The 26,603-nt window shown below is 51.4% G+C and overlaps 1 protein-coding gene across 14 annotated transcripts in view; it reads right to left on the bottom strand.

The window, feature by feature from the left end:
• Positions 1-26,603, bottom strand: part of INPP4B (inositol polyphosphate-4-phosphatase type II B) — a 711,205-nt gene that overhangs the window by 288,410 nt on the left and 396,192 nt on the right. For 10 of the 14 annotated variants that reach the window (XM_077860913.1, XM_077860916.1, XM_077860927.1 and 7 more), the window contains exons 5-6: positions 25,938-26,071; positions 23,452-23,568 (exon numbers count right to left, since the gene is read on the bottom strand). In XM_077860913.1, the coding sequence (XP_077717039.1) occupies positions 23,452-23,568; positions 25,938-26,071 (251 nt within the window). Of the gene's footprint in view, positions 1-7,937; positions 8,094-23,451; positions 23,569-25,937; positions 26,072-26,603 lie in introns of those variants that run through there. The other 4 variants (XM_077860922.1, XM_077860921.1, XM_077860926.1 and 1 more) reach the window with 4 other exon arrangements.

The raw sequence follows: 26,603 nt of genomic DNA, 5'->3' as shown, positions 1-26,603 counted from the left end.
GAAGGAGAAATCCCTAATGCCTGGCGTGTTGGAAGGTCCCCGGGGGCCTCAGCTGACCACAAAGTTGAGGACTATTGTTTCAATGGAGGCAGAGGATGAGGGTGCGTGGGTAGGAGGCAAGCAGCTCAAACCCAAGAGACTTAAAAGGCACTTTCAGAATTGCAGGTGGTAGGTGAGAAACTTTAGTAGCTCATTAAAAAAAAAAAAAAAAAAGCAAATGTATCATTCCACTTATCGATTAGCTCAGCAAGAAAAGGTGCAGCTCATTCAGAAAAAAAAAAAGAAAAGGAAAAAGAAAAGCAAATATAGGCTCACTTCCGCTTGAACTTACCTCCCGATTATATAAATTGACCCCGTAATTACCTTGATCCAACAATAACCTTTAAAAGCGTCTGTCCATATTATGACTATAATTTGCACGTAAATATTAAAGAACAAATGCATCTATAAAATGTCATCAGAGCAAGCTCTTTCCAATTTTAAAAGAGTCATTAAGACACCAATAAAAAATGAATTAAAAAAAAAGAGTCATTAAGTTTCTGCATGAGAATAAATACGGCAAATCACACAATGGAAAAGGAGAAATAATGCGCAACATGATCACAGACACGACCATTTTGGCGTCATGTAGGCAGACGGTCCCTCAATCGTCTCTGTGCACTTCGGCATTATTACTCACGGAGTCTGATGCAATAAAAATAAGAGAATTCCGTGTGAATTCAGTTCGGCTCCACCGAACAAAGATTCCTTTAACACGTCCTGTGAGAGAGGCAACGAGCCGAAGGGTTGGTGTAGACTCAGAAATGCAAAGACAAACAAAACATAGTCAATAAAGGGGAAAGCGTGGAATCAATGGAAACATCCTGAGGTTTCGAGGCATCGCCATCATAATTGTAGGAAAAAGAAACAAGCCGTGGATTTCCTGGCTGAAGCAAGTGGCGTCTGCTGCATCGGTCAAGGCCCAAGAAGAATCGGACGGTGCACTCGAGGGGGTGTCGCCGAGGAGGCGGATCGAAGTGACCTCTTGCAGGGGCCTAAGAGGGTCGAGCATGCAGGGTGGCCCCGGGAAACCCCACCCCAGTGGAAAGGACAGGACCGGAGCAGAGCCCGCAGGTCCCCTGACCTGGGACGTGGGGCCAGGAGTCCCGCCAACAGCCAACAAGGACTCTGGAGAGCCAGGAAAGCAGCCACTTCCAGAAACCCAGTGAGGGTGGGAGGGGATGGAGGGCTGCACGCCGCCCTCAGATTTTTCTCTCCCGCTGTGCCCTGACCTCGAGAGGAGGCTCACGTGGGCTGGATGCGTGCAAAGCTGAAAGCAAGAGAGCTCAGGCCCTGGGGGAGGCGGGGCCGGAGCGGACCAGGGAAGTGTGGAGAATGGTTGGGGGGTGCAGGGGGGCAGGCAGAGGCAGACGAAATAACCAGCTTATTTGTTTAAAAAAAGGGAGTTTTAGAATGGAGCCCATCACGTTTGTTCATCAATAGCCTGAGGTTCCCAAAACCTGTTGGACATTCAACCAAGATGAAACATTGAATATAGAAAAATGCAAAAAAAAAAAAAAAAAAAAAAAGAAAAAAGAAAAATGCACAAGTTTGGGGAGAATGTTTTATTTATTTATTTATTTATTTACTTACTTACATATTTATTTATTTATTTATTCTTTTTGGGAGAATGTTTTAAAATGCTCTTGTCCTCAAAGCATCTCACATCCTGACATGGTCAGTCCACCTTACTAACCATCCATTAATGAAACAGATGAAAAAGAAAAAGAAAAAGAAAAGAAAAAGAAAAAGAAAAAGAAAAAGAAAAATTAAAAGAAAAAGAAAAAGAAAAAGAAAAAGAAAAAGAAAAAGAAAAAGAAAAAGAAAAAGAAAAAGAAAAGAAAAGAAAAAAAAAGAAACAAATGCCAGATATAAGCCTCCTCCTGGTTCGGGGAACACACAGGAGGAGAGCTGGAAAAATGTAGCATGTAATTTAGGTTACGTGAAATATTTATGTTAAGAACAAGTGATGATTAAATGCATTTAGGATTAGGGAAATGAGAGTGAATTATTAGGCATGGATAGATTTTTTTAAAGGATTTATTCCTGAGAGACACAGAGAGAGGCAGAGACACAGGCAGAGGGAGAAGCGGGCTCCGCGAGACTCGATCCCGGGACCCTGGGGTCACGACCTGAGCCAAAGGCAGATGCCTCACTGCTGAGCCACCTGGTGCTCCTGATTCTTTATCATAAAATAGAATTATCTACCTTCGGAATACTTCTAATGTGCTTCCCTCGGATGAATGTCCCGTATGTTTTTACCGGTTAACAGGGTATTTCGCCCACAGATGCGTCACGTGCGTCACAAAGGGAGGTCTGCTTTGATCCCGTTCCTATTCCTTTTCCCTCCGTTGTTTCCATCCCCATCCACAAATGAGACTCAATAGTTTTTATAGGATTCTTTCAATATTTGGGGGGGAAGAATGTATCTATCTGATGGAGGGAGGGAGAGTGCAAGTGGTGGGGAGGGGCAGAGGGCGAGGGCGAAGCGAGTCTCCACCGGGCAGGGAGCCCGAGATCCTGATCCGAGCTGAAGGCAGGCACTCCACGAGCCACCCGGGCGCCTCAGCTTTTCTATGATTAATGACTGCATGATTTTTCCTGCTTTGTTTCAAGGAGCATAAAGACACAGGCGTGAGCTTTCTTTAGCCCACAGTCCCCTGCAACTTCCCCTAAAGCCTCCACTCCGCCTTCCTGCAAAATTTCTAATAGCGTCAAACACTGAAGGGTGGTGATAAACAACAACCGCACGGTGTGGCTGATTTAATGCCCTAAACCCACGGGGAGGGTCATGTCTTCCTTTCTCCATTTCACCAAAGAGGAAACTGACGCCGTAGGGATGTTAATGGACTTGCCTGAGGTCACGTGACCAGTAACTAGGAGCGTCAGGACTTGAACACAGATCTGCTTGCCCTTAGGGTTGGTCTTTGTGACCTTCTGTTCTCCTGCTCCCAATTAACACGTAGCAATGAATCTCCAGTCACCCAGCGATGCTCCCCCGGAGTTTGAGAACCTAACCCTACAACAGGACCACACACCCCCCTCCTGCTTTGCAATTCTATGTAGTGTATGTGTTTGGTCACTTTGCAGGGGTGTTCTCGGGGCTGGGGAGATGATGATTTGAGTCCTTTATGGGTTTAGTCCGGGGCTGAAGATAGTAACCATCACAACAGAAAAAATAGGGTCGGAAATAACTGCCGGCCAGGCCCACTGACGGGCAAGTCGGAGCCCAGCGTGGTGTATTTCCGTCCCTCCAGCACCAAAATACCCAAATGGACGAAAGCCTCACCGCCATATGAGGCACCCCGTCCGCCAACCATGCTGCCTCTGCAACCACATAAGACCACGCGGTGAAAAAGGCTTACACGTGAAAAATAACCCATTCAAACAAAGGTCACAAAAAAAGCAAAACAACAGAAAAAAACAAAGGTCACTGTCCTGGCTTCAGGAATTAAAGCAGTTAATTCTTGTCTCATAGGTCTTCCACTAACCTTGCAAAAATATGATTATAATAATAACTGGCTTGGTATCCAGGGGTTACGCCCCTCTTCCCTTTTAAGATACTTATTTATGTATTTTAGAGACGGGGGCACACAGGAGCAGGGGCAGAGGGCAGGGGGGAGGAGAGCAGAGAATCCCAAGCAGATTCCCCACCGAGGGCAGAGGCGACGTGGGGCTCGATCCCACAACCCTGAGATCGTGACCTCAGTTAAGATCAAGAAGCTGACCTGACCGAGCACCCAGGCGCCCCCCTCCTCTAAGTCAATCCTAACCATTGACTTAAATCCTGGTATTTTTTAATAGTACCATTATCGACTTAAATTTACCATCTGCCACACCAAATATCGACTCCCTTCTTTTCCAATATTCATCATTTTGGACAATGATATCTCTTTTCCTTCAGGCACAAAATATTAATGAGTAATGTCTTTTCTCTCCATATTCTGTGTAATAATAACGACCAATGTCTACACAGCATGTAGCCACTTACCAAAAGATAAAAGGTCGTCCTTATTTATTTGTTGGTTCAAAAAACCCCATAATCTAAGAAAGTGGGGTTACGGAGGGGTAAAAGATATTACCTGCGATTCAAAAGGCGTACAACCTAATTAGAATGGGATAATATGTAAAAACATCAACAGGAACAAAAGACAAGGAATTGCTGGGATGTATGTTTGTACAAATTCCCATTGGATCAGAGAAAATCACGACCTGAATGGACAGAAAAGGACCTGAAGGCATGTTTCCCAAAGGACGTGCATGGGGAAAAAGAGGCAGGTGAGAAGAGAATTGGTGAAAGGAAAAAGGGGGACTACAGGGGGACAGAGACATGACAGGATGTCCGATGATCCAAGAGAAACAGGCCTGTAGGGGAAACATGGGGCTCCAGGTGGTGGTAGGGGGGTGAAACGGGGCATTTACTAAGGTCACAAGCTGGGCTCGCTTGGAGAGGAGACTTACCTGCCCGGCTCAGGAGCCTGGACGTCCTTCACAGGTGACAGGGAGAGAGGAAGGGGACAAGGAGGAGTCAAAGGACGAGAGGATGGAGGGAAGGAAGGGGAAGAGAAAAAGAGAAAGGAGACCTAGATGCCCTCGGCACTCCTCGAGTGTCCCCGGGTTGCTCTTGTCGAGGCGCATCTGGGCCCCGGGACCCCAGCAGAGCAGCCTCTTGGGGCTCTGCCCCCGCCAAGAGCCCTCAGCCACATTCTCAGGTTCTTCCCAAGAGACGACAAAACTGCTGAGACTCTCGATTCACAGCCTAAAAGGAGGAGGACGTCGTCCGCCCCGGCCTGCAGGGGAGCCACGATCCTGGGAGGCAGGGGTGCCGCGGCGCCCTGGCTGAGGCCCAACGCCAAGAAAGCCTCTGACGTCTCCGGAGCGGGACTTGTGGGCCGCAGACCACACCGCACCCATGAACGAGGAAGCATGACGTCACGGTTCAGTGGTCGGGGTCGCCGTCGGCCAACACGCAAACCCAAGCAATTGGGGTTCATCCTCACGGTCCGTGTCCCAGACACAAATAAATGCCTCCGTGACAGTCAGCTCCCGCCCGGGACGGTGTCCGCGGTGATTGAAAAACCACTCACTCTCACGAAACGCCCTCACCTCCACACTATGAGTCCCACGGAGCTTGTTTGGAGTCTTGAAAAATCCCCGTTGGATTTTGTACTTTTTTGGGGGGGGGGGATTTTGTACTTAAAAATAAATCACCCCGACTAAAGTCGTTCGGACTCTGAAAAGACTCCCCAAGTCCTGCGTCTACGTCATCACACCGTGTGTTCAAGAGAAGGAAAAGACACAAAATATAATAAAAAGCAGCGGTGGCCACTTGGCTTCGGAACAGCTCGCGAGGCCAGGGGTGGGGGGTCTGCGGCGGGCGGGTCCCCCCACCCCGAGTTCCCACTCTGTCCCCAGCGTGACTCCCGGCACTCGGTAGGCACGTGTGCCCCGACCGACGGCCGCACACGGGCTCGAGGACAGGCAGCGGGGTGGACGACATCCTTTGCATCCCCCTCGTCGGCAGAGCTGCCCCCAGGAAGAAGCACCAGCTGAGTCCCCAGGCCCTGGAAGGGGTGCCCGGCAGCCCTCACCAGGCCCAGCCTCGGCCCCGCACCAAGGACTTACCCTCTGCGTCTGCCTACAAACACATAAATACAGAGGGCGAGCGGTGCACTTCTCTTCCGGACTTGAAATATAGAGGGTTTTAAGCCGAATCATTTATTTTCTTTGCCAAAACTGGGATCAGTCTCAAATAGCTGCAGGCGTTAACAATGACTGTTTTTGAAAATCTGACACTATGTTATGCAGCGTAGCGGAAAGAGCTCTGATTGAAGAGCCAGGACCTGTAGGTGTCATAAATCCTATTTTTGCATCTATATCGAATAGATTGGTGCCCTTTCATAAAGCGGAAAGTGTTTGAGAAGATGAATAGAGTAACGACGTTTGACCTTTTAAGGTTCTGAAAGCCCAAGATCATAAATCCCAAACACTTAGAGAAAAATGTGTTTTTAGTGAACACGTTAGAATTGCTTGCTCCCTTTGAGACCTAAAATATACAAGTAAAAACAAGTCTCGCGGTAAAACGTAGTAGGTATCTAGGCAATAAGGGGCCCCGCTATTTAGGGTCCCGTAGAATGAAGCGATTAAGACGAGCAGACGCTGGAGCTGATTGTCCTTGCTCCTACCCTACGTCTAAGTCTCGGATCTCCCTGTGCCTCAGTTTTCCCACCTGGAAGATGGGAGACGTTCCTAACAGCACCTACCTCCCTGTAGAAAGAGACCTCTGACCTCCAGAACTGACCCAAAGAACCAGCATGGTCTATGGAAGCAAAAAATAAGTAAGTAAATAAAAAATCGGTCTGTGAGGAATTACCCGCCACGTACATTATTGAAGCTTCCCAGAACTTACAGCTTGGGTGACTCCTGGGGTCGTAAAAAAAGAAAGTAGAAACTGGAGCTGTCAATATTTTTGTGTCATTTTGGAGGAATTTCTCCAATTTCTTGGAGAATGCGAAGATTACGTGAGCAGATACGAGAAACGTGGGGAGGGCCACGTGATAGAGAGCGGTACTGCCACGGGATGATGACGAGGACGAGGGTGGTTACATAGAGGGTGGTGATTTTGAAATAAAAATCAAAAAATAAACAGGGGCAGCCCAGGTGGCTCGGCGGTTTAGCATTGCCTTCGGCCCAGGGCGTGACCCTGGGATCCCGGGATCGAGTCCCACGTCGGGCTCCCTGCGTGGAGCCTGCTTCTCCCTCTGCCTGTGCCTCTGCCTCTCTCTCTGTGTCTCATGAATAAATAAATAAAATCTTTAAAAAATAATAAAAAATAAAACGTACTTAAACATAAACACGTGAGGTAAAGAGTCCTTTAGGAAACATGATCTTTTACCAGCTCTCCAGCTGAGAATCTCCCCGCAAGTATTGTTAAAGCGAAAAAACAGAAATCACACCGAAAGGTCTGCAAAGTGAATCACGGTGCTGAAACACAGAGACCGTCCTTCTCACGGTGCTGAAAGCAGCCTTGGCGAGGAGCCCGCGCCGGGCGGCTACCGCGTGTCAGGCACTGTGCCGGGCTCACTGCTGCACCCGCGTCCTATTTATCACCGTCACCACGTCACTGTTTAATGAACTGAAACCTCTGGGGATCCCTGGGTGGCGCAGCGGTTTGGCGCCTGCCTTTGGCCCAGGGCGCGATCCTGGAGACCCCGGATCGAATCCCACATCAGGCTCCCGGTGCATGGAGCCTGCTTCTCCCTCTGCCTATGTCTCTGCCTCTCTCTCTCTCTCTGTGACTATCATAAATAAATAAAAATTAAAAAAAAAATAATAATAATGAACTGAAACCCAGAATGACTGAGTGACCACCATGCTTGAAGAATTAATAGATTCTGGAACCTGGAAAAAAGCCCTGTTCGGACGGACACAGCTCACGATGCTGGCCATGATCTCAAAGCCTATTCCCAACTCAGACGCATCATTCACCCCAACAAGTCCTTTCTTATAATTTTTTTTTCAAGGATCTGGATTTCAATTTTTTTTTAAGATTTTATTTATTTATTCATGAGAGACACAGAGAGAGAGAGGCAGAGACACAGGCAGAGGGAGAAGCAGGCTCCATGCAGGGAGCCCGACGCAGGACTCCATCCCGGGACCCCAGGGTCACGCCCTGGGCCGAAGGCAGGCACTGCACCACTGAGCCACCCAGGCTGCCCAAGGATCTGTATTTCTTTCTTTCTTTCCTTTTTTTTTTTTTTTCCCCAAGGATCTGGATTTCTTAGCAAAACGCATTTGGGTAAACATTTTGGAAGATATACAATAAAGATTAAAAAAAAAAAAAAAAAGACCGTGCACTATTTTTGAGCCGTTACGGGGAAAGCGCGCATAAACCAGACCTGAATGTAAATTCATTGCACGTTCTTTCTCGTCCCACCGCACAGTTTTCTTTTACGATGATCATGGGGAGCCCCGCATCTTGGCCAAACTAGTTCAAATCATCTGTTTGCTGATATTGTCATGGACACTGAGGAATGGTTGGACGACTCTCATGCTCTTTGAGGAAGTCATGTCACTGGTGGTTCTTCTGTGACAATTCATTCCGCATCAGAATCTCCAAGTGTGTCCCAAAAAAAAAAAAAAAAAAAAAAAAGATTCTCGAGCCTACTTGTTACTCACACGCACCCAGCACCCTGTTATTTCTCACTTGGTAAACTGAGTCAAGAAATGGGTCATAACGGACACACTGGCACAGAGGAAATTCTATCATTAAAAACAATGATTAAAACAAAACAAAAAAAAAGAATGATTAGAGAAAAAAAAAAATGCTTAGTTCGGGAAGTTCCAGCAAAGGCAAGACCCATCGGCAGACACGTGTGGCCCTGAATTCCCGGGCTCCACAGTCTCTTGGGGAGACAGACCTTCCCCACGAAGGCGTCCCAGCCACCCACACCGACCCTGCTCCCGCCGCCAGTATTTGTAGAGCACCGGCGCGGGCTTGGCCTCCATCCCGAGGACTCGGGCTTTTTCTCAACACCTGACCCTACACTATCTGGTTCCCCTCGTTTCTCCCCCTCACATTGTTTTTTACCTTTTTTCCCCCTTTTCTATTTATAGGACACAAACGTATTCCGGGACAGACGGTGCATTAGAAGTCGGTACACAGAGGCAGGCACGACGCTCGTTCCCAAAGTTCACACTCCAAGCAGAGCTAGACCCATAAACGGAGGATCGTGGCTCTGAGTGATGAGCCTTTCTCAAAAAAAATTTTTTTAAAAGATTTTATTGGCTTATTTATTGGAGAGAAAGTGGGAGTGGGCAGCAAGGCAGAGGGATAGAGAGGACCCCAAGCAGACTCTGCGGGGCTCGACCCCAAGACACGGAGGACGGGACCCGAGCCGAGATCTGGAGTCAGTCCCCATGCGCTGCGAGCTGGGTCTCAGGCCAAGGCTGGGGGACCAGCGGCAGCTGCACCACCTGCGACCGGCCTTCGGGCCCTGGCCCACGCCCCCCGAAGCAGAACACGGAGATACTTGTTTTTTGTTTTTTTTTTTAAAAAAAACTGTGGTCAAAATAATAATAATAATAATAATAAGATGACCACGTAACATGAAATGTATCATCGGTACCATACTTAGGGGTTCAGTTCAAGGGTGCCGGGTGCGCTCCCCAGGTCTCCGGACCTCACTGGGTGAAACCGTGACTCCACGTCCCTTCCCCGACAGCTTCCCTGCTCCCTCTCCCACCGACCCCGGGACCCACTCCTCTGCTCCCGCCTCTAGGACCTGGGACGGGGGCCTCCTCCAGTGGCTTCCCGACGTCTGTCCTCCTGCGTGGGCCGGTGTCATGTGGCGTGAGGCGTCAGGCTCGCTTCTCCAGCTCGAGGGTCCGATGGCCTCCTCCCTTTTCCAGGATGAATAGTGTTCCCTCGTGTGCAGGTGCCACATGCGCGAATCTGCTCGTCCCCCGACAACGGACACCTCCCCCGGCTGCTCAGACGCTGCTGCCTGGAATGTGGGTGTGCAGAGCTCGCCCAGATGCTGACCGCAGTTCTGGGGGAAATTCTTGGAAACAGGAAACGGGATCGCTGGGTCATAGGATGATTCCATTTGTAATTTTCTGAGGAACCTTCATACTGGTTCCCATAGCAGTTGCCCTGTTCTGCATTTCTACTGAGAGTTCACAATTTTCTCCACATCCTAGCCGTGGAGAAATGACGCTTATTTTTTTTTATTTGTTTTTGTTTTGTTGTTGTTGTTGTTTTTGTTGGGTTTTTTTTGTTTTGTTTTGGTTTTGTTGTTGTGGTTGGGTTTTTTGTTTTTGTTTTTGTTTTTGTTTTTGCAGTAGCCCTCCTCACAGGTGAGAGGTTGTGGTTGCTTTTCACCTTTTTTTTTAAGTAGTTATTTATTTTCTGATGGAGAGAGCATGCCCAAGCTGGAGGAGGAGCAGAGGGAGAGCCTCTGGAGCAGCCTCTCCGCTGAGCGCAGAGCCTGATGCAGGGATGTGGGGCTCGAGGCCGGGCTGGATCCCCGCCACCCGGGAGACCCTGTCCCAAGCTGAAGCCTTTTCACCTAAACCTAATCCCCTCTCTTCTCCACGTCAGTACTCCCCCAGTTTCTGACTTGGATCGTTTTCTCCTATTTTCTTTCTTGATTCTCTCTCTTACAGGTCACCTCTGTAAGGATGCCTTTTGAACCTTTATTCCAAATCTTGTGGTTACTTGGTTACGGACTCGAAAGTCAGGCCCGAGCTGCTTCTGTTCTTGCACATTCCAACGCAGGAAGTCTGAAAGGAGGGATCCTGGCTTCATCAGCTTCGCCTGCTGTGACTGAGACCACGGGACACCGCCCTGGCCGAGGAGATGCGAGACAGTCTGGGGCAGAGCGGCTTTCCTGAGTAAAGGGGACACAACCCGACCGTGCTACACCTTTCTCATGTGTTGGCAAGAAAAAAAAAAAAAAAGGCGTGATTATTTAAGCTTCCATTAGGCAGACATTTCCAGACTATGTAGATACGTCGCCTTCCCTTAATTCCATGCACCTACTTCCAAAAGCCTGCTTGGGTATATCCACGTGGAAACACCATCCGCACGTCAATTATGGTGACAAAAATCAAACTAATATAAAGAAGCCTGTGTATCTGTCATTTCTCGATGCTTTCTTAACGACACAGCCTCTTAGAGAAAAAGTATGGAAACGTTTAAACGGATCAATGACGTGCGACGCGACAAAACACGGCACAGCAGGTGATCGGCAGGGGCCCCTAACGAAAGGAGCGAGCGTTCAGACAGGTGGCTCATCCCCGTACACAGTCATTCCTGCGTCGACACCGCCGGCATCATGGCTAAAACGGCAAGGCGACCCGACGACATGGGCCAGCCCCTCTCGGGCGTCAGCTCTGAATGCCGAGGACCCACGCTCCGCGGCTGGGCGGACACGAGGAGGCAGCGAGGCGGGCTTGACGGCGCTTAACCAACAGCCACACGGGCGCAGAAGCCGGGCCGGCAGCAGGGTGACCACCCAGCGGGGGCTCTCGGGGCGCACGGTGCCTCCGGCCCCCAGAAAGCCACCAGCAGCCCCCCCTTACTGCGCAGCTGCCTAAGGATGAGTCAGCCTCGCTGGCAGATGGGGCTTTCCACAGCCGCGCTGACCGAGGGGCCACCGTCGGGCCCAAGTCACTAAGAGTCTGTGGCCTTGACATGTGCCCTGAGAAACTTCCAGCAGTCGGGGGGCTTCCGCAGCAGACGACCTGGGTCCTGGTGACCTCGGTGCGACCCTCGGCAAGTTGCCTGAACTTACTTCCTAGCTCCCTGACCAACCAGGCCCTGCGGCCACCCGCCCAGCCCCGCAGCCACACGCCCAGCCCTGTGGCAACCTCGAGACCCGCAGCCACCCCAGCCCCGTGGCCTCCCCAGCCCCGCGGCCACCCCAAGCTCCGCAGCCACCCCATGACCTGCAGCCACCCCATGACCCGCAGGCACCCCAGCCCCATGGCCTCCTCAGCCCCACAGCCACCCCAAGCTCCACAGCCACCCCAAGACCTGTGGCCACATGTTCAGCCCTGCAGCCACATGCCCAGCCCTGCGGCCACCCCAGCCCCACAGCAACCCCAAGACCCACAGCTACATGCCAAGCCCCATGGCCTCCCCAGCCCTGTGGCCACCAAGCCCTACGGCCACCCTGAGCCCCGCAGCCACACACCCAGCCCTATGGCCACCCCGAGACCCGTGGCCACCCCAAGCCCCAAGCCACCCCAAGGCCCGCAGCCACCCCAGCCCCACGGCCACCCTGAGGCCCGCAGCCTCCCTAGCCAGCATGTCCCAGAAGCCAGCTGCACCCAAGGCCGCCGAGCCTCAGCAGGGTGCTCAGGCCTCCGGGGAGGAGTCTTCGGGGGTGCAAACACAGGCCCCCACACTCCCGGGTGAAACTCCCTGTGACCTCAGCGCACGGTTCCCCTCCCAGAGCCCAAAAGCCATCTTCAGGTGAATTCGAATCCAGCCCGGGGGGGGGGGGCTTGCTGTCACTACCCTGTGCAGAGGTGCTAAGGGGAGCCCCGTGTCCGCAGCCTTCCCTTGTTCCTGCGGCGCCACAGGGCTCCCCTACGTCCTCAGAAGCTCCTCGAGCCCAAGCAACCCAACCCTCCAAATCGCAAGCTCCTGCCCCGGCCCCATGACAGACCACTCACACCTCAGCCTTGCCAAAGCCGGAGACGAGGGGAAGCCTAGGCACAAGTTGCGTCCCAAGTGCCTATCGCTGTGTCCCAGGGGGAGTGTCCCAGGATGGCCTTGGGGGGCAGGGGGGTTCAGGAGGTGTAGCCCAGGGATGGCCTTGGGGGGGGCAGCGCGAGGTGGAGTGTCCCAGGATGGCCTTGGAGGGCAGGGGGTTCAGGGGGCGTGTCCCAGGGATGGTCTTGGGGGGCCAGGGGGAGGGGGAGTGTCCCAGGATGGCCTTGGGGAGCAGGGGGTTCGGGGGGGTGTAGCCCAGGGATGGCCTTGGGGGGGGGCAGCGTGAGGTGGAGTGTCCCAGGATGGCCTTGGGGGGCAGGGGGTTCAGGGGGCATGTCCCAGGGATGGCCTTGGGGGGCCAGGGGGAGGGGGAGTGTCCCAGGATGGCCTTGGGGAGCAGGGGGTTCAGGGGGTGTAGCCCAGGGATGGCTTTGGGGGGGGCAGGGGGAGGGGGAGTGTCCCAGGGATGGCCTTAGGGGGCAGGGGGGTTTAGGGGGTGTAGCCCAGGGATGGCTTTGGGAGTGGCAGGGGGAGGAGGAGTGTCCCAGGATGGCCTTGGGGAGCAGGGGGTGTTCAGGGCGCGTGTCCCAGGGATGGCTTTGGGGGGTCAGGGGGAGGGGGAGTGTCCAGGATGGCCTTGGGGGGCAGGGGGTTTAGGGGGTGTAGCCCAGGGATGGCCTTGGGGGGCAGGGGAGGAGGAGTGCCCCAGGATGGGGGGCAGGGGGTTCAGGGAGCGTGCACCCGCAGCTCTGCTGTGTCACGATGCCGCGTCACCTTCCCTACATCCTGCCTCTACACTGTACAGCCTTTTAAACTATTTTACAAGAGGTTTAATACAACTTAGTTTCTTCATGTCATCAGTCTACGTAAAATGTACTTTTATACATTGAATCTGATATGACCACTACCCTTGTCGCCAGGTGGACAGCCGTCTCACCGACACTTTTTGTATCAAACGATCCACCGTCTACCTGCTGAGTTAGACCATGTCTAACGAACGATCGTGTACCTGAATCTCTCCTGGACTTGACCGTCTGTCTCATTCACGATCGGTCCCTCCTAGGATCAAACTATAGAGATTTGACTGCAGCAACTTTACGTTTTGTTTGGTTGCTTGCTCAGGCAAATCTTACTATTTTTTTTTCATTTTGTAAATTTATTTTTCTTTATACTGATTCCATTTATTAAAATTTTATTTGGAATATTTCCATCTATGCTCACAGCTGAACCTATTTTTTTTTACGTTTTCTTTTAATTTTATTTTTTAATTTATTTTTTATTTATTTTTTTTATAAATTTATTTTTTATTGGTGTTCAATTTGCCAACATAGAATCTTACTATTTTTAAAAATATCCTTGGCTATTGATTTAGTAAAGTAGATTTTAAGATCATTTTATCCAATCACCCAAATCCTTCTCCATGAGAATACTTAATGATATTTTATTGACAACTGTATTGAATTTATAAATTGAATATAGATCAATTTCTGTTTTATGGTGATTATAATTTTTCTGACACAAGTAAGTTTTCATATTGGTAAAGATCTTGTTTTATAGTCTTCAATAAGATCTTATACTTTTCTATGTAATTTATGCTGTATAAGAAGGAAGGTATTGATTTTTAAATATATTGATCTTATAACCAACCAACTTTCCAAATCATATTTGATCTTGGGCTTTCTTGATTTTTTAATCATATTAATAGAGAAATAGTTTCCTTGCCTTCCAAATTTTTATAAGTAATATAATTTTCTCATTGTATTTCTACAGCCTCCAAGAAAACATTGAATAATAATGATGAGAATTGTGAATTTGGTGTCCAGTTGAAATGATTTTAGCATTTCATTGTTTAGAACATTTATATTATCTTATTAGGATAGATTTTTATAATATTTCTATGATGTCTATTTCTTTTTTTATTAGCTGTAGCCACTACATTCATTAAATGCATCTTTAGCATCCATTGACAGATCCAAATGAGTTTTTTCCTTTAGTCATTAATAAAATGGAACATGTTGACAGACATACTAATATTGAACAGTTTTTGCTTTTCAGGTCATATTTTTCTGTTTCTAAGAAGATGAACTCTACTGAACGCTATTTCAATCCTAATTTGCGTACCTCTGTTTTTAATTGAAATTTGGTTATTGCTTTAAAAAAATTCATCAGATTTTGGTATTAAATTCTCCTTATGTACATAAGCTGTATTCTTAGGTCAAACCTAACTGCCTACCTTCCTGCTCCCTAATGCTTCCTAAAATTTCTGGGCAACACCCATCCAATTAGATTTATATAGACATGACTAAATTCCACTTTGTCGACTCAACGCGTTTAAATTAGAATCGCCCCGCAACCCGCCCCCCCCAACCACTTTTCCCAGTGAGAGCTCACGGTCCTTAAAAAAAGAAGTGCTCACTGCTCAAAAATTTACAATGGTAAAATATTAAACGCCTGTCTCTAACGTCCACTTGAGTATAATGTCCAAATGGTCATTTGGAAACACGGGGTGAACTATGGTCCTCTGTGTCTGTGATTAATAAGTTTCCCAGCTTTAAGAAGAGAATGGAAAGAGGCTCTACATCTGCTTTAACTGGAAAAAAGGCAAATCCATTGTAGGTATTATTGTCTTACGTGTATGTGTGTGTATGTGTGTGTGTTTTTTTTTCCACTAAGTTTTACAAGGTCTCTAAAACTCACACATTTATAGATCGCCACGTGTGAAAATACGCGAAGTACAGTTGTGCTGACCTCCCCTAGGTGAGGATGTGGCCGCCTCTCAGCCTCACGGCCTAAAGGTTTTGCAAAGGAACATCCTTTGCTCCGCGAGCGCCTTCGCTTTCTTACCCGCTGCCAGGCAGCCAGTGTCCCTCCCTGCAGACATCGGCACTGTCTTATGGGAAGTAAGGAAGCGTCGAATACGCTATCTACTCTATCATGGGAGCCCAAGCAAAAAAGCAAACTCCCACAAAGGCCCTGGACGGATGATGGAGGGGGGTACTGTGCGCAGGGAGAGATCAGGAGTAAGAAGGCAAAGGGAAGACAGCATCGAGGGCGGCGTGGACCGCGTGCACCGGATACACAACCACGGGGGAAGGGAAAGACGGGTGGAAATGCAAACACAGGGGGTGGCATGGACGCTAAGGGGCAGAACCTAAATGCTGCCCCCACGGGGACGCTGAGCGCTCAGACCCAGCAGCGGGGCACGGTTTGTGCTGACCCCGCCGGGGGACCGGGTGCAGATTAACCAAAAGGCAATAAACGGCGAGGACTGACGGGTCCGCCCGGACGGCAAGTGCCCGTGCGGGGCCGCTGTCCCTGGCTGGGCGGCAGCGAGACGAGGCTCCTGCGTACGAACCGGCGGGGCGGGCATCGACCCCTAAGGACATGTGTCCCCGGCGTGGAGCTCGGGCCACACCCGGGGACACTTGTCAAGCCGCGGACAGCCCGGGGCTGCCTGCAGCTGGGGCACAAGGGCAAGGCTGAGGATCAGGGCGAGAGCGGCCCCGAGCTCAGGCCCCCCCGGTCCTCTCCAGCAACACGGAGGTGACAGGAGGCCTGAGCACCTCGACAAGGGCCCCCAAAGCCATCTGATTGAAGTCGACACCGTTCATGATCGAGACTCACAGAAAATGGGGACAGAGGGCAACTCCCGAATCCGAGAGAGGCCAGCGGTGCAGCCTAGGGTTGGGGCGGCTCAGGGTGAGCTCCCGCCCCGGGTCTGCAAACACTCCGGGCGCTTCCAGCCACGCCACCCGCTGCCCGGACGTGCTGCTGCCAGCCCCGCCGCATGTGGACGGTGCCCAGGTAAAGCTCAGGCGCACCTTGGCTGAAGAGGACACGGACACCTGCCACTGATCCCAGGCGACAGGCTCGTGGATTCACCGGACCCTGTGGAGTCCTCCAAAGACGCCTGGGAACCGCCACGTGGCGGGCGAACTCAGCAAGACCGCGGCACACGAGGTCCACGCGCAGGAAGCAATCGTGCTTCTGTCTGCTAACACATGAGACCTTACAGCTCTGCCTTCAAAACTGCCTCGTACCAAAAAAAAAAAAAAAATGCCTTGGACCTCAGCATGGAAATCCATCCAAAATACCCGAGTCTTAAAATGTATTATGACCGCGCACAAATGATCTGGTCACAAATATATTCCTGATGCAATCTAAACGCCTAAATAAATGGAACGATGCACCTGCCGTATGCACAAGTCAAGAGACCCCGCGGCGCTAAGGTGCCCGCCCCCTCTGTGGTGACCCAGAGACTCCACACAGTCCCAGTCAAGATCCTAACGGGCTTTTTGAAGAAATCGGCAAGCAATTCTCAGATTTACGTGGAAAAACGAAGGCTCTGGAATAGGCCAACAAAAACAAAAATGCTGATAAAAAGAACAAGGCCCAGGCAGCCCCGGGGGCTCACCAGTTTAGCGCCGCCTTCAGCCCAGGGCGTGATCCTGGAGACCCAGGATCGAGTCCCACGTGGGGCTCCCTGCATGGAGCCTGCTTCTCCCTCTGCCTGTGTCTCTGCCTCTCTCTCTCTGTGTCTCTCATGAATAAATAGATAAAATCTTAAAAAACAAAAAAGAACAAGGCCAGCAAAGATAGAGGTCTTACATGCCCTGAGTTCAGGACTCACCATAAGGCTACGAAGCTCCCGTCATGGTCGTGAAGCTGCACACAGCGATCGACGGAACAGAACAGACTGTTGAGAAACAGACCCATGTCTACCCATCGACCATTGAATTCCTTTTTTTAATTATTTTTTTATTTTCTTTTTTTTTTATTTTTATTTTTTTAGACCACTGAATTCCCTTTTTTATTTTTTTATTTTCTATTTTTTATTTTTTATTTTTATTTTTTTTAGACCACTGAATTCCTAGTCAAGGCACCGACTAAATTTAGTGAAGAAAAAGGGATTTTTTTGACAAACGATACTGCAATAACTAGACATCTACGTAGGGGGGAAATAACTTTGATTCCTATCTCTTTCATAAATGTAAAGGCCAGAAGGATAAAACATTCTGAAAAAAGATACTGCGGAATATTGTCACGACACTAGGGCATAACGATACTTGAGGGCGTGAAAAGTACTTATGAAAAGATTGAGAAACTGGACTTACTCAGAATTTAAAGCCTCTGAGCAACAAAAGACACCATTAAGGACATTACAAGGCAAGCCAAAGGGAGGAGGGGGCCTGTAACACATACATCGCTTCTGTTTTGGTAACATGTATATTCCTAAAAGCACTTATGTCCACATATATGGAAAGTTCCTATAAATTAATAATAAAAAACTCTACTTTTTGGGACCCCTGGGTGGCTCAGTCAGTTGAGCGTCTGCCTTCGGCTCAGGGCGTGACCCCAGGGTCCCAGGATCGAGTCCCACATTGGGCTCCCTGCATGGAGCCTGCTTCTCCCTCTGCCTGTGTCTCTGCCTCTCTATCTCTCATGAATAAATACATAAAACCTTTAAAAAAAAAAGGGGGGGGATCCCTGGGTGGCTCAGAGGTTTCGCGCCTGCCTTTGGCCCAGGGCGCGATCCTGGAGTCCAGGGATCGAGTCCCACGTCGGGCTCCCTGTATGGAGCCTGCTTCTCCCTCTGCCTGTGTCTCTGCCTCTCTATCTCTCATGAATAAATACATAAAACCTTTAAAAAAAAAAGGGGGGGCGATCCCTGGGTGGCTCAGAGGTTTCGCGCCTGCCTTTGGCCCAGGGCACGATCCTGGAGTCCAGGGATCGAGTCCCACGTCGGGCTCCCTGCATGGAGCCTGCTTCTCCCTCCGCCTGTGTCTCTGCCTCTCTATCTCTCATGAATAAATACATAAAACCTTTAAAAAAAAAGGGGGGGGATCCCTGGGTGGCTCAGAGGTTTCACGCCTGCCTTTGGCCCAGGGCGCGATCCTGGAGTCCAGGGATCGAGTCCCACGTCGGGCTCCCTGCATGGAGCCTGCTTCTCCCTCCGCCTGTGTCTCTGCCTCTCTTTCTCTCTCTATGTCTCTCATAAATAAATTAAATAAATAAATAAATAAATAAATAAATAAATAAATAAATCTTAAAGAAAAAGGAAATATCATTTAAAAAAATAAAAGATAAAAGAAAAAATAAAAGAAAGAAACTGTGGTATCCCTACAGCACACCACCACTCAGTAATAATACCCACTCGTACATGTACGAACCTCAAAAACATGCTGAGCAAAAGACACCAGGAGCTAGAGAACACATATTATATGATTTTATTCACGTAAATTCCAACAAGTAAAACGAATCCATGTCGTTCCATATGGAAAAGCAGTGGCCTCAGAGTATGTGGGGTAGTGACTGAGCAGGACGGGCACGAAGGAACTTTCTGGAATGATGAGCATGTTATGTTCAATGAACAGAATGCTTTAGATCCGTCCGTCTTATCATACATGGATTATACCTCAGTGAAATATAAATATGCTCTTTGTCAATATACCCCATTTATCAGCAGAAAGGAAGCAGAATTATTTGCGAAGGGCAGCGGCATCTCCGAACCCTGAACCACCTCCACGTGGATTGGAGGTGACTCCCTTTGCAAACTATGTGACGACGCAAGCGAGAGGCCTGTGCCTTCCGCACAGAAGCAAAGGGCCGGGTGGACAAAGGCAAAAGCAAGACGTGAACTTAACTGTTTCACAGCAGGTCATAACAGCTCTTTTTTCCCGGACTATTAGCTGGATGCTTCACGAAACGTATTCAGGGGCAGCCTGGGAGGCTCCACGGTTGAGCACCTGCCTCCGGCCCACGGCGTGACCCCGGGGTCCCGAGATCGAGTTCTGCCTTAGGCTCCCTGCGTGGAGCCTGCTTCTCCCTCTGCCTGTGTCTCTGCCTCTCTCTGTCTCTCATGAATAAATAAATAAAATCTTTACTTCTGGGCAGCCCAGGGGGCTCAGTGGTTTAGCGCCGCCTGCAGCCCAGGGCCTGATCCTGAAGTCCTGGGATCGAGTCCCGCGTCGGGCTCCCTGCATGGAGCCTCCTTCTCCCTCTGCCTGTGTCTCTGCCTCTCTCTCTCTGTCTCTCATGAATAAATAAAGTCTTTAAAAAATTAAAATAAATAAAAATAAAATAAAATCTTTACTTCTTCAGGCATCTGCAATTAGTAATACATGCTTAATCTAAGCACTTCGATGCGGGGGGTATGTTTTTCCCCGACACTGACATACGGACACTTTTTTCTCAAGCAATCAACCTTGAAGATGCAATTAAAGAATGCTTGTAGAGCACCGGCCGCCGTCGAAACACCCCGTGGGAGTGAAAACGAGGGAGACCCTAACGCCACACTCCCTGGACACAAGACCGCCTCTTGAGCTTGGCCTACTTGAGTTTGCAGAATCTCAATTTCTGCGCCTTTAAAATGGGCAAAGGTGAGACGTCCCTCCAAGAGGTTCTGGAGGCTGAGGGGTGACCCGCTGGGCACAGAGCTTGCACGTGCCTCGTGCTCCACAAGTCGGCCTCCACCGTGCCACCGGGGGACAAGGCCCGCGGGCACTACTGCACCTCAGCGGCACGGACCTAACCGTCTAGCACGTTCGTGTAGGAAATCAAACCACATCACGATATGCTAACTGTGAATGATCTTCTTTTCCGTAGAAAAACACAAAAACAAACAAACAAAAACAAAACGAAAAAACAAAAAGAAAAAAAAAAAAACACAAAAACGCTCAACTGGGCCTCCGTGTGGAGAGCAGTGCCATGCGTCCTCACCTGGGGACGCTCAGGTCGTCCTGGACGCGGGGCCTGTCGACGAGCGTCCACCGAGTCAGGGACAAGCAAACACCGGCTCGCTCCGGGGACAGGACCGGGGCAGCGCGGCCCGTCCCTGCTGCGAGCGAGGCCCAGTTGGGGCCGGCGGTGACGGTGTCCTCGGGGGCCCGGAGGGGGAAGGGGGGGGACGCGGGCTGGAGGGTGATGCTCTTTCCTGTGTGAGTCTTGCCGTCTTCGGAGTCCTTCCTGCGACGCGTGACGCACCCGTGTCCCCAGCCCGACCCCCAGGGCTGAGCCCTGTGAACAGAGTCACACTGACAGCCCTGTGCTGTCGCAGCTTCCGGGAAGGTTAAGCCGGAGCAAACAGCCGGTACGTGTCCAAGAAGACACGGGCTTCGCCGTTGGAACCCGGGCTTTGCTGTCCCCACCCGGGGCTTCGCTCTCGGTCGCACCAACAGCTGGGTGAGCAGCTGCATGCGACCTCCACGCGGCCTGGGACGACACAGCATTTCCTCCTGGTGAGGAAAACAGTGGGAAGGCCACCGGGACTTCAATGACGACGCCGTGACCCGTCCCACTCCGCCGCGACCTCCCAGGTGCGAGACCCCCGCGGCAGGCAGGTGAGGACCTGACGGCTGCAGCGGGAGGAAGCGGGCCCTTCTGGACGGACGCGCCCCTCCCTGGTCACCAAGACCAACCGCATTTCCGCTCCAGTGCGGCCAGTGAGATGGTCGCTCTTGGGTCCAATGTCTAGGGGGGCACGGGAATAACCAGCAGGCACAAAACAGCGGATTCAAGGGCACAGAGGAGAGGTCGCCACTTCTCTTTAAGAAATCTAGCGCTGGGGACGCCCGGGGGGCTCAGCGGGGGAGCGTGTGCCTTCAGCCCAGGGCGTGACCCCGGGGTCCTGGATTCGAGTCCTGCATCCGGCTCCCAGCGTGGAGCCTGCTTCTCCCTCTGCCTGGGTCTCTGCCTCTCTCTGTGTCTCTCATGAATAAATAAATAAAATACTTAAAAACAAAACGAAATCTAGTGTTGATAGGTACGCCAATGAGCACGAAATGGCAAGGTAACACATTTGTGTGACTGATGAATTCCAAGTAATGATAAATTCGATAGGAAAGGGCAAGCAACCCAGTCATCTGGCTCAACGAATTAGCATTCAGTCGGTAGAAAATCTCATTGTTCTGGGTCAGCCTAACATGATCGACGATTTGCTGGGATCAAATATTCAAGCTACTTTTAAATACGTGCACGTAATTTCATTAGTTTTCTAAGACACAGACACACAGTCCCATTTCTTAGGCCTTTAAAGTACTGTGGTCATAGATGTCTTGAGGTTGTTAAGTGCTCAGCACTTGAAAACCACTTCCTGCCTCCCCGTCCCCCCTCCCCCCTCCCCCAGCCCCAGAGAAAAACCTTAATAAACGAGAGAACAAGTGCCAGGATAAGTAAGGACTGTGTGTCCCCGGGAACCACGAGCATATGGATAAGCTGTGTTTCTGTTTGCACTCCCATCGCCAGAGCCGTTAGCTATTTTGAGGAGGTTATGCCTCAATTAACAGCTCCTAGTAGACGGCAGCTGGCCGCCTTTCTTAAGCACGGTCAGAGTTCCCGGGTCTTATTTCACAGCAGGGGTTCCAGTTCACCCAATACTTTCATGTGATGACGCCTCTGATCAAGGAAGGAAGTCTCCAGAAGACCTTACCTATTCAGCCTCCAGACTGGACGCCAACAAAAGGCCCAACTGGTGAGCAAGCCGATTCTCTATCCCGAGAGCATTACGGTCCAGGCACATTTTAAAGGAGGGAGAGCAAAGGGGGTTGAGACCCCATAGGGGTTGAACATTCCTGACTCCGATGTTTTGGGGGACTTGGCGCATCAAGAGCATAGGGGAGGCATCGGTCTCCGTAGCGCAGGATCCCGCACCCACAGCCGCCTGCCCATCTGCCCATCATTGTGACCTTTCTCTGCTGGCTCCTCCCCGGCAGTTTCATCTCCCACTCCTCCTCCTCCTCCTCCTCCTCCTCCTCCTCCTCCTCCGCCATCTATTGGACCCATAACCTATCTGAGGTCGCGCTGTCTCCCCCAGGCTGGGCACGCGGGATTCCCTGCGCCCAGCAGCCTGGCTTCGGCAGGAACTCTGCGGGAACCTGGAGGCCCCCTGCCTGCAGAGTGTCCCTGGGCCTGTGCCTCGCCAGTGATCCTCACCAGCCTCCCTGCCTGGGAAACAGACGATTCCTGGGGACCCGAGGGCTTTACAGGAGGCGGCCCCTCTTAGGTCATCCCCTCCCAGCACCGAACCAACAGCATTCCATTCTGTCCAGGAATCTTGAGAGCGGCCCCTAGAGATAGTGCCCGGGCACCTGACCATCTAGCCGGGCGGTCTGACTTAAGTGGAAGGAAAGTCAGACCCTGTAGGAAGACTGAAGAATTTAGGACAAAAGGCCTTGGGGTCTGCACGTGACCTCCACGCCGATTATACACAGGGTGCCCGGTACCCCTTGTTGCACCTTCTGTTTTTGCTCTGGTGCCAGGAACATCTTCAGGAGGACAGGGGGAGAGTGCTTGCACGGATTCACTGTTTTAGAATGATCCCACATCCAGAAAGTCCTGAAAAATTATATAAGGCTAACCTCTTCCACAGCGGGACTCCTTCCGCAACTCTTTGAAACAACAACAGCTATATGTCGGCAAATTGAACTCCGATAAAAATAAATAAAAAATAAAATAATAAAATAAAATAAAATAAAAAATAAAATAAAATAAAATAAAATAAAATAAATAAAACAACAACAGAAACATAAGCCAAGAGATCAAGCCAGGCTCCTCGAAAAACAGAAAAACCTGTCCTGAAATAAAATAAAATAAAATAAAATAATAAAATAAAATAAATAAGATAAATAAAATAAAATAAATAAAATAAAACAGACACATAAGCCAAGAGATCAAGCCAGGCTCCTCGAAAAACAGAAAACCCTGCCCTAAAATAAAATAAAATAGAATAAAATAAAATAAAATAAAATAAAATAAATAAAATAAAATAAAATGAAATAAAAAACAGAAACATAAGCCAAGAGATCAAGACAGGCTCCTCAAAAAACAGAAAACCCTGTCCTAAAATAAAATAAAATAAAATAAAACAAAACAGGACAGAATAAAATATTAAATTAAATTAAATTAAATAATAAAATAAAAAACAGAAACATAAGCCAAGAGATCAAGCCAGGCTCCTCGAAAAACAGAAAAACCTGTCCCGAAAGCTTTGGCTCCTAAGCGGCTGCCCATCTGGCAGCAGAGCAAATGAACGGGGTGGGCGTGGAGGCTGGGACGCGGGTCCTGAGCAAGCTGCAAACGTCGCACACACCGTCTTTGAGCAACGCCACTCAGAGTCAAACCCAATCACGTGGAAAAGCAGAAGTCCTTCCCACCTCTGCCCCCCAAGAAAAGGAATAAGTGCAAGTACTTACGGTGTCATGAGCCTTGTCCTTGACATCATAGACCGTCAGCTTTATCTTGGTCTCCTCATAGATGGGATACTCGGACGGGAAGGTGACCCCAGTCAGAAAGAGCGGGTCTCTTGTTCCCTGCAACGGCACAAGCAGACAGCTTGGGTCCCCGACGGCGGCGACTGCAGGGGGCACACGAGGCCGCAGGACGCATGTGCGTGTGTGTGTGTGTGTGTGTGCGCGCGCGTGTTTTTCTAGGAACGGGTTCTATAGCAGGAGAGGCCTCAACCGCCGAGTGATGCTCACCGGCTACGGCGAGGCCCGGGGCCCCAAATACGGACCAGGCTTCGGTAGCAGGCGGGCTGCCCCAAGTCAGAGCCGCTAGCGGCCGAGAAACACCTCCCTTTCCTTCCGTGCAGAAGCCTCCCTTCGGGTCGGCGCCAGGGCGCTCGCTATACGTTTAAGGGACGTGAGTGGACCCGCAAATAATGTCAGGTGTTGGCCACCAGATTAAAATGAGGCTGCTTTGGGATCCCTGGGTGGCTCAGCGGTTTAGCGCCTGCCTTTGGCCCAGGGCCCGATCCCAGGGTCCCGGGTTCGAGTCCCGCATCGGGCTTCCTGCATGGAGCCTGCTTCTCCCTCTGCCTGTGTCTCTGTCTCTTTCTATGTCTATCATGCATAAATAAATAAATAAATCTTTTTAAAAAAATAAATAAAATGAGGCTGTTTTCCCATAAAGTACCATTTGCCCCCTTTCTGTAATGACTCGATGGAAAGCCATGCTCTGATGATGTCCATCTGCCTTCGGCTGTCCAGCCGTGTTTTTTCTCAGACCTGTCTGGAAACTAAGGAAAGAAGCTAAAGATGAGGGCTCGGGGGTGGCAAACCTCCGGCTCAGGATGCCGCGCGGGACCTTCAAGGCCCGTGGGTCCGTCTGTAGAGAGCTGACATACGACATGGAGCTCTGCACCCCTAAATAAGCATATGGCCAACTGGCCTGAGACGCCCGCCGGGTGGGCAGGTGGCGGCTGCGAGCCCCCGAAGGTCTGAAGGTCCGAGCTCCTCCCTGGCCACCGCTCTCCCACCTTTCCTCCTTTCGTGCAACAAACGCCGCTTTTTGTTCAGTTCTGTGTTACACACTTTGGAGAAAGACAGTCAGCGGAACAGCCCAAGCAGCTGTGTATGTTCAAACACAAACATCGGAAGTGTGTCTGAATCATTTAAGCTTTGGCAATGTTTTTGGAATAATTAAACCAGAGCAATACTTGCATTTTTTTTTTTTTTTGTAGAAATGAACAATTTTACAACTCCAGTTAACTTTTCAGCATCTGAATGAGACAACTCTGGTTAATTGGGCTGCAGCACTACCTGCGGACCCTACCAGCCTGAGCCTAACGTTTCCAGGAGGCGGCCTCAGGGCTCCCTGCAGGCTCTGGGCTATTTGCAAGGGAGCAAGAGTGGAGCCCGGTGGGGATCAGTATTGAGCCGGGCGGGCGGTGCAGGGCAGGCTACTCGCAGGGCAGAGGAGCTCCTCCTCCAAGACAGACCGCCGGAAAAGAAAAAAAAAAAAGACTGACGGACGTGCATGTAGGGCCCGGGGAGCTGGGGAGGCACAAATGCACTTTGTGAAGTCCCAGGGGTTCCAGGGTGTCCCATCCACGAAGTCCACGAAGTCTGCGTGGTGAGAAGAAAAATAATCAAAAGGGAAACACTTCCTCTTTTGAATCTGGTCCAACACGATAACATGCTTCCTCCCGGCACGTTCTGGTGTGTTCATGACAGTCACTGTAAATAGGAAATCTGTCGTCTGGGGGGTGGTATCTACACCCTTCAGCTCGTCTCAAAGTCACCGTCCAGCTTTCTTTGAAAAACAAGGCACTTTAGGCACGGAGAGAGCAGAGGAAGGGAGGGTCCCGCGGGCAGACCCAGGGGCACGGGGCAAAACCAGCAGCGGGGAGCACCTCCCTTCTCTGGGGGGTCGGGGGGCGGGGGGGGCACGTTCTGAGTCTCTTTTAAGGCTCCCAGGTCAGCCTTCATCCTTTCTTTTTAAGGTGTTTTTTTCTCTCTCTCTCTACTCATGCTCTGTTTAAGGATTCAGAATGGGATTTTTTTTTCTTCTTTACTAAAGAAAAGTAAAGTGTGTTGTCAGTAGGGCAGATTGTTTCAAGGCAGAGGCCAGTCGCCAGTCATCTGTTGATGCTGGGGCCGGGAGCCGAGCTGACCAGCTCAGGTGGGCGCTCCCCAAGCGCAGGGGACACTCGCTGAGGACGCGCGCGAACTGCGTCCTCCGGGCCGGGCTGGGCTCTCAGGGCGTCTGCACGAGTGGGGGGCGGGGGGGGAGCAGGGGCAGGAGCGCTGAGTAGGGCAGGGGGCTGCAGGGTGCAGGCAGGGGAGGGGGGAGCGAGCAGGAGCAGGAGCCGCAGGGCGGGCTGGGGAGGGGAGGGGAGGGGAGGGCAGGGCAGGGCAGGCAGGGCAGGGCGGGGGCGGGGGCGGGCGGGCGCACTCACCTCCACGACCTCGGTGCTCGCGTACCGCGTGGGGCCGGGCGCGGCGGGCTGGGCCACGGAGACCTGCACCAGCGCGTTGGGCTCGCGGGGGCGGCGGCCGCGGTCGCGCGCGGGGCGGGACAGGCCTCTGCAGGCTGCGCGGGAGAGAGGAGCGGCGTGACTCGGGCGCTCGGGCCGCGGGGCGGGGGGCGGGGCGGGCGGGCGGGGCGGGGCGGCTCCTCCCCCAGGACGCCGGGAACCACCTGCCCGGGCCGCGCCGCACCCGCCGCCCGACAGGAGGCGCCGGTGACCCCCACCCCGGGGCGCGGGGGCCTGCAGGGTGCGGGGTCAGGTCGGGGCTCCCCCGGGGGCGGGTCAGGTCGGGGCTCCCCCCGGGGGCGGGTCAGGTCGGGGCTCCTCCCGAGGTGAGGGGTCAGACGGGGCCCCACCCGGGGTGCGGGGTCAGGTGGGGGCTCCTCCCGGTGCGGGGTCAGGACGCGGCTTCTCCTAGGGTGCAAGGGGTCAGGATGGGGCTCCTCCTGGGGTGCAGGGTGATGGGGTTCAGGATGGGGGCTCCTTCCCAGGATGCGGGGGGTCAGGATGGGAGTCTCCCCCTGGAGTGCAGGGCTCGCACAGGGTCAGGATGGGGACCCCAGGCAGTCCTCCAATCCAAGGCCTCCCCTTGGG

Source organism: Canis aureus, chromosome 20 (genome assembly GCF_053574225.1).
Source record: "Canis aureus isolate CA01 chromosome 20, VMU_Caureus_v.1.0, whole genome shotgun sequence".
Classification (NCBI taxonomy): domain Eukaryota; kingdom Metazoa; phylum Chordata; class Mammalia; order Carnivora; family Canidae; genus Canis; species Canis aureus.
Note: the sequence above shows the minus strand (reverse complement) of the source record. Positions and strands in the feature narration are given on the sequence as shown.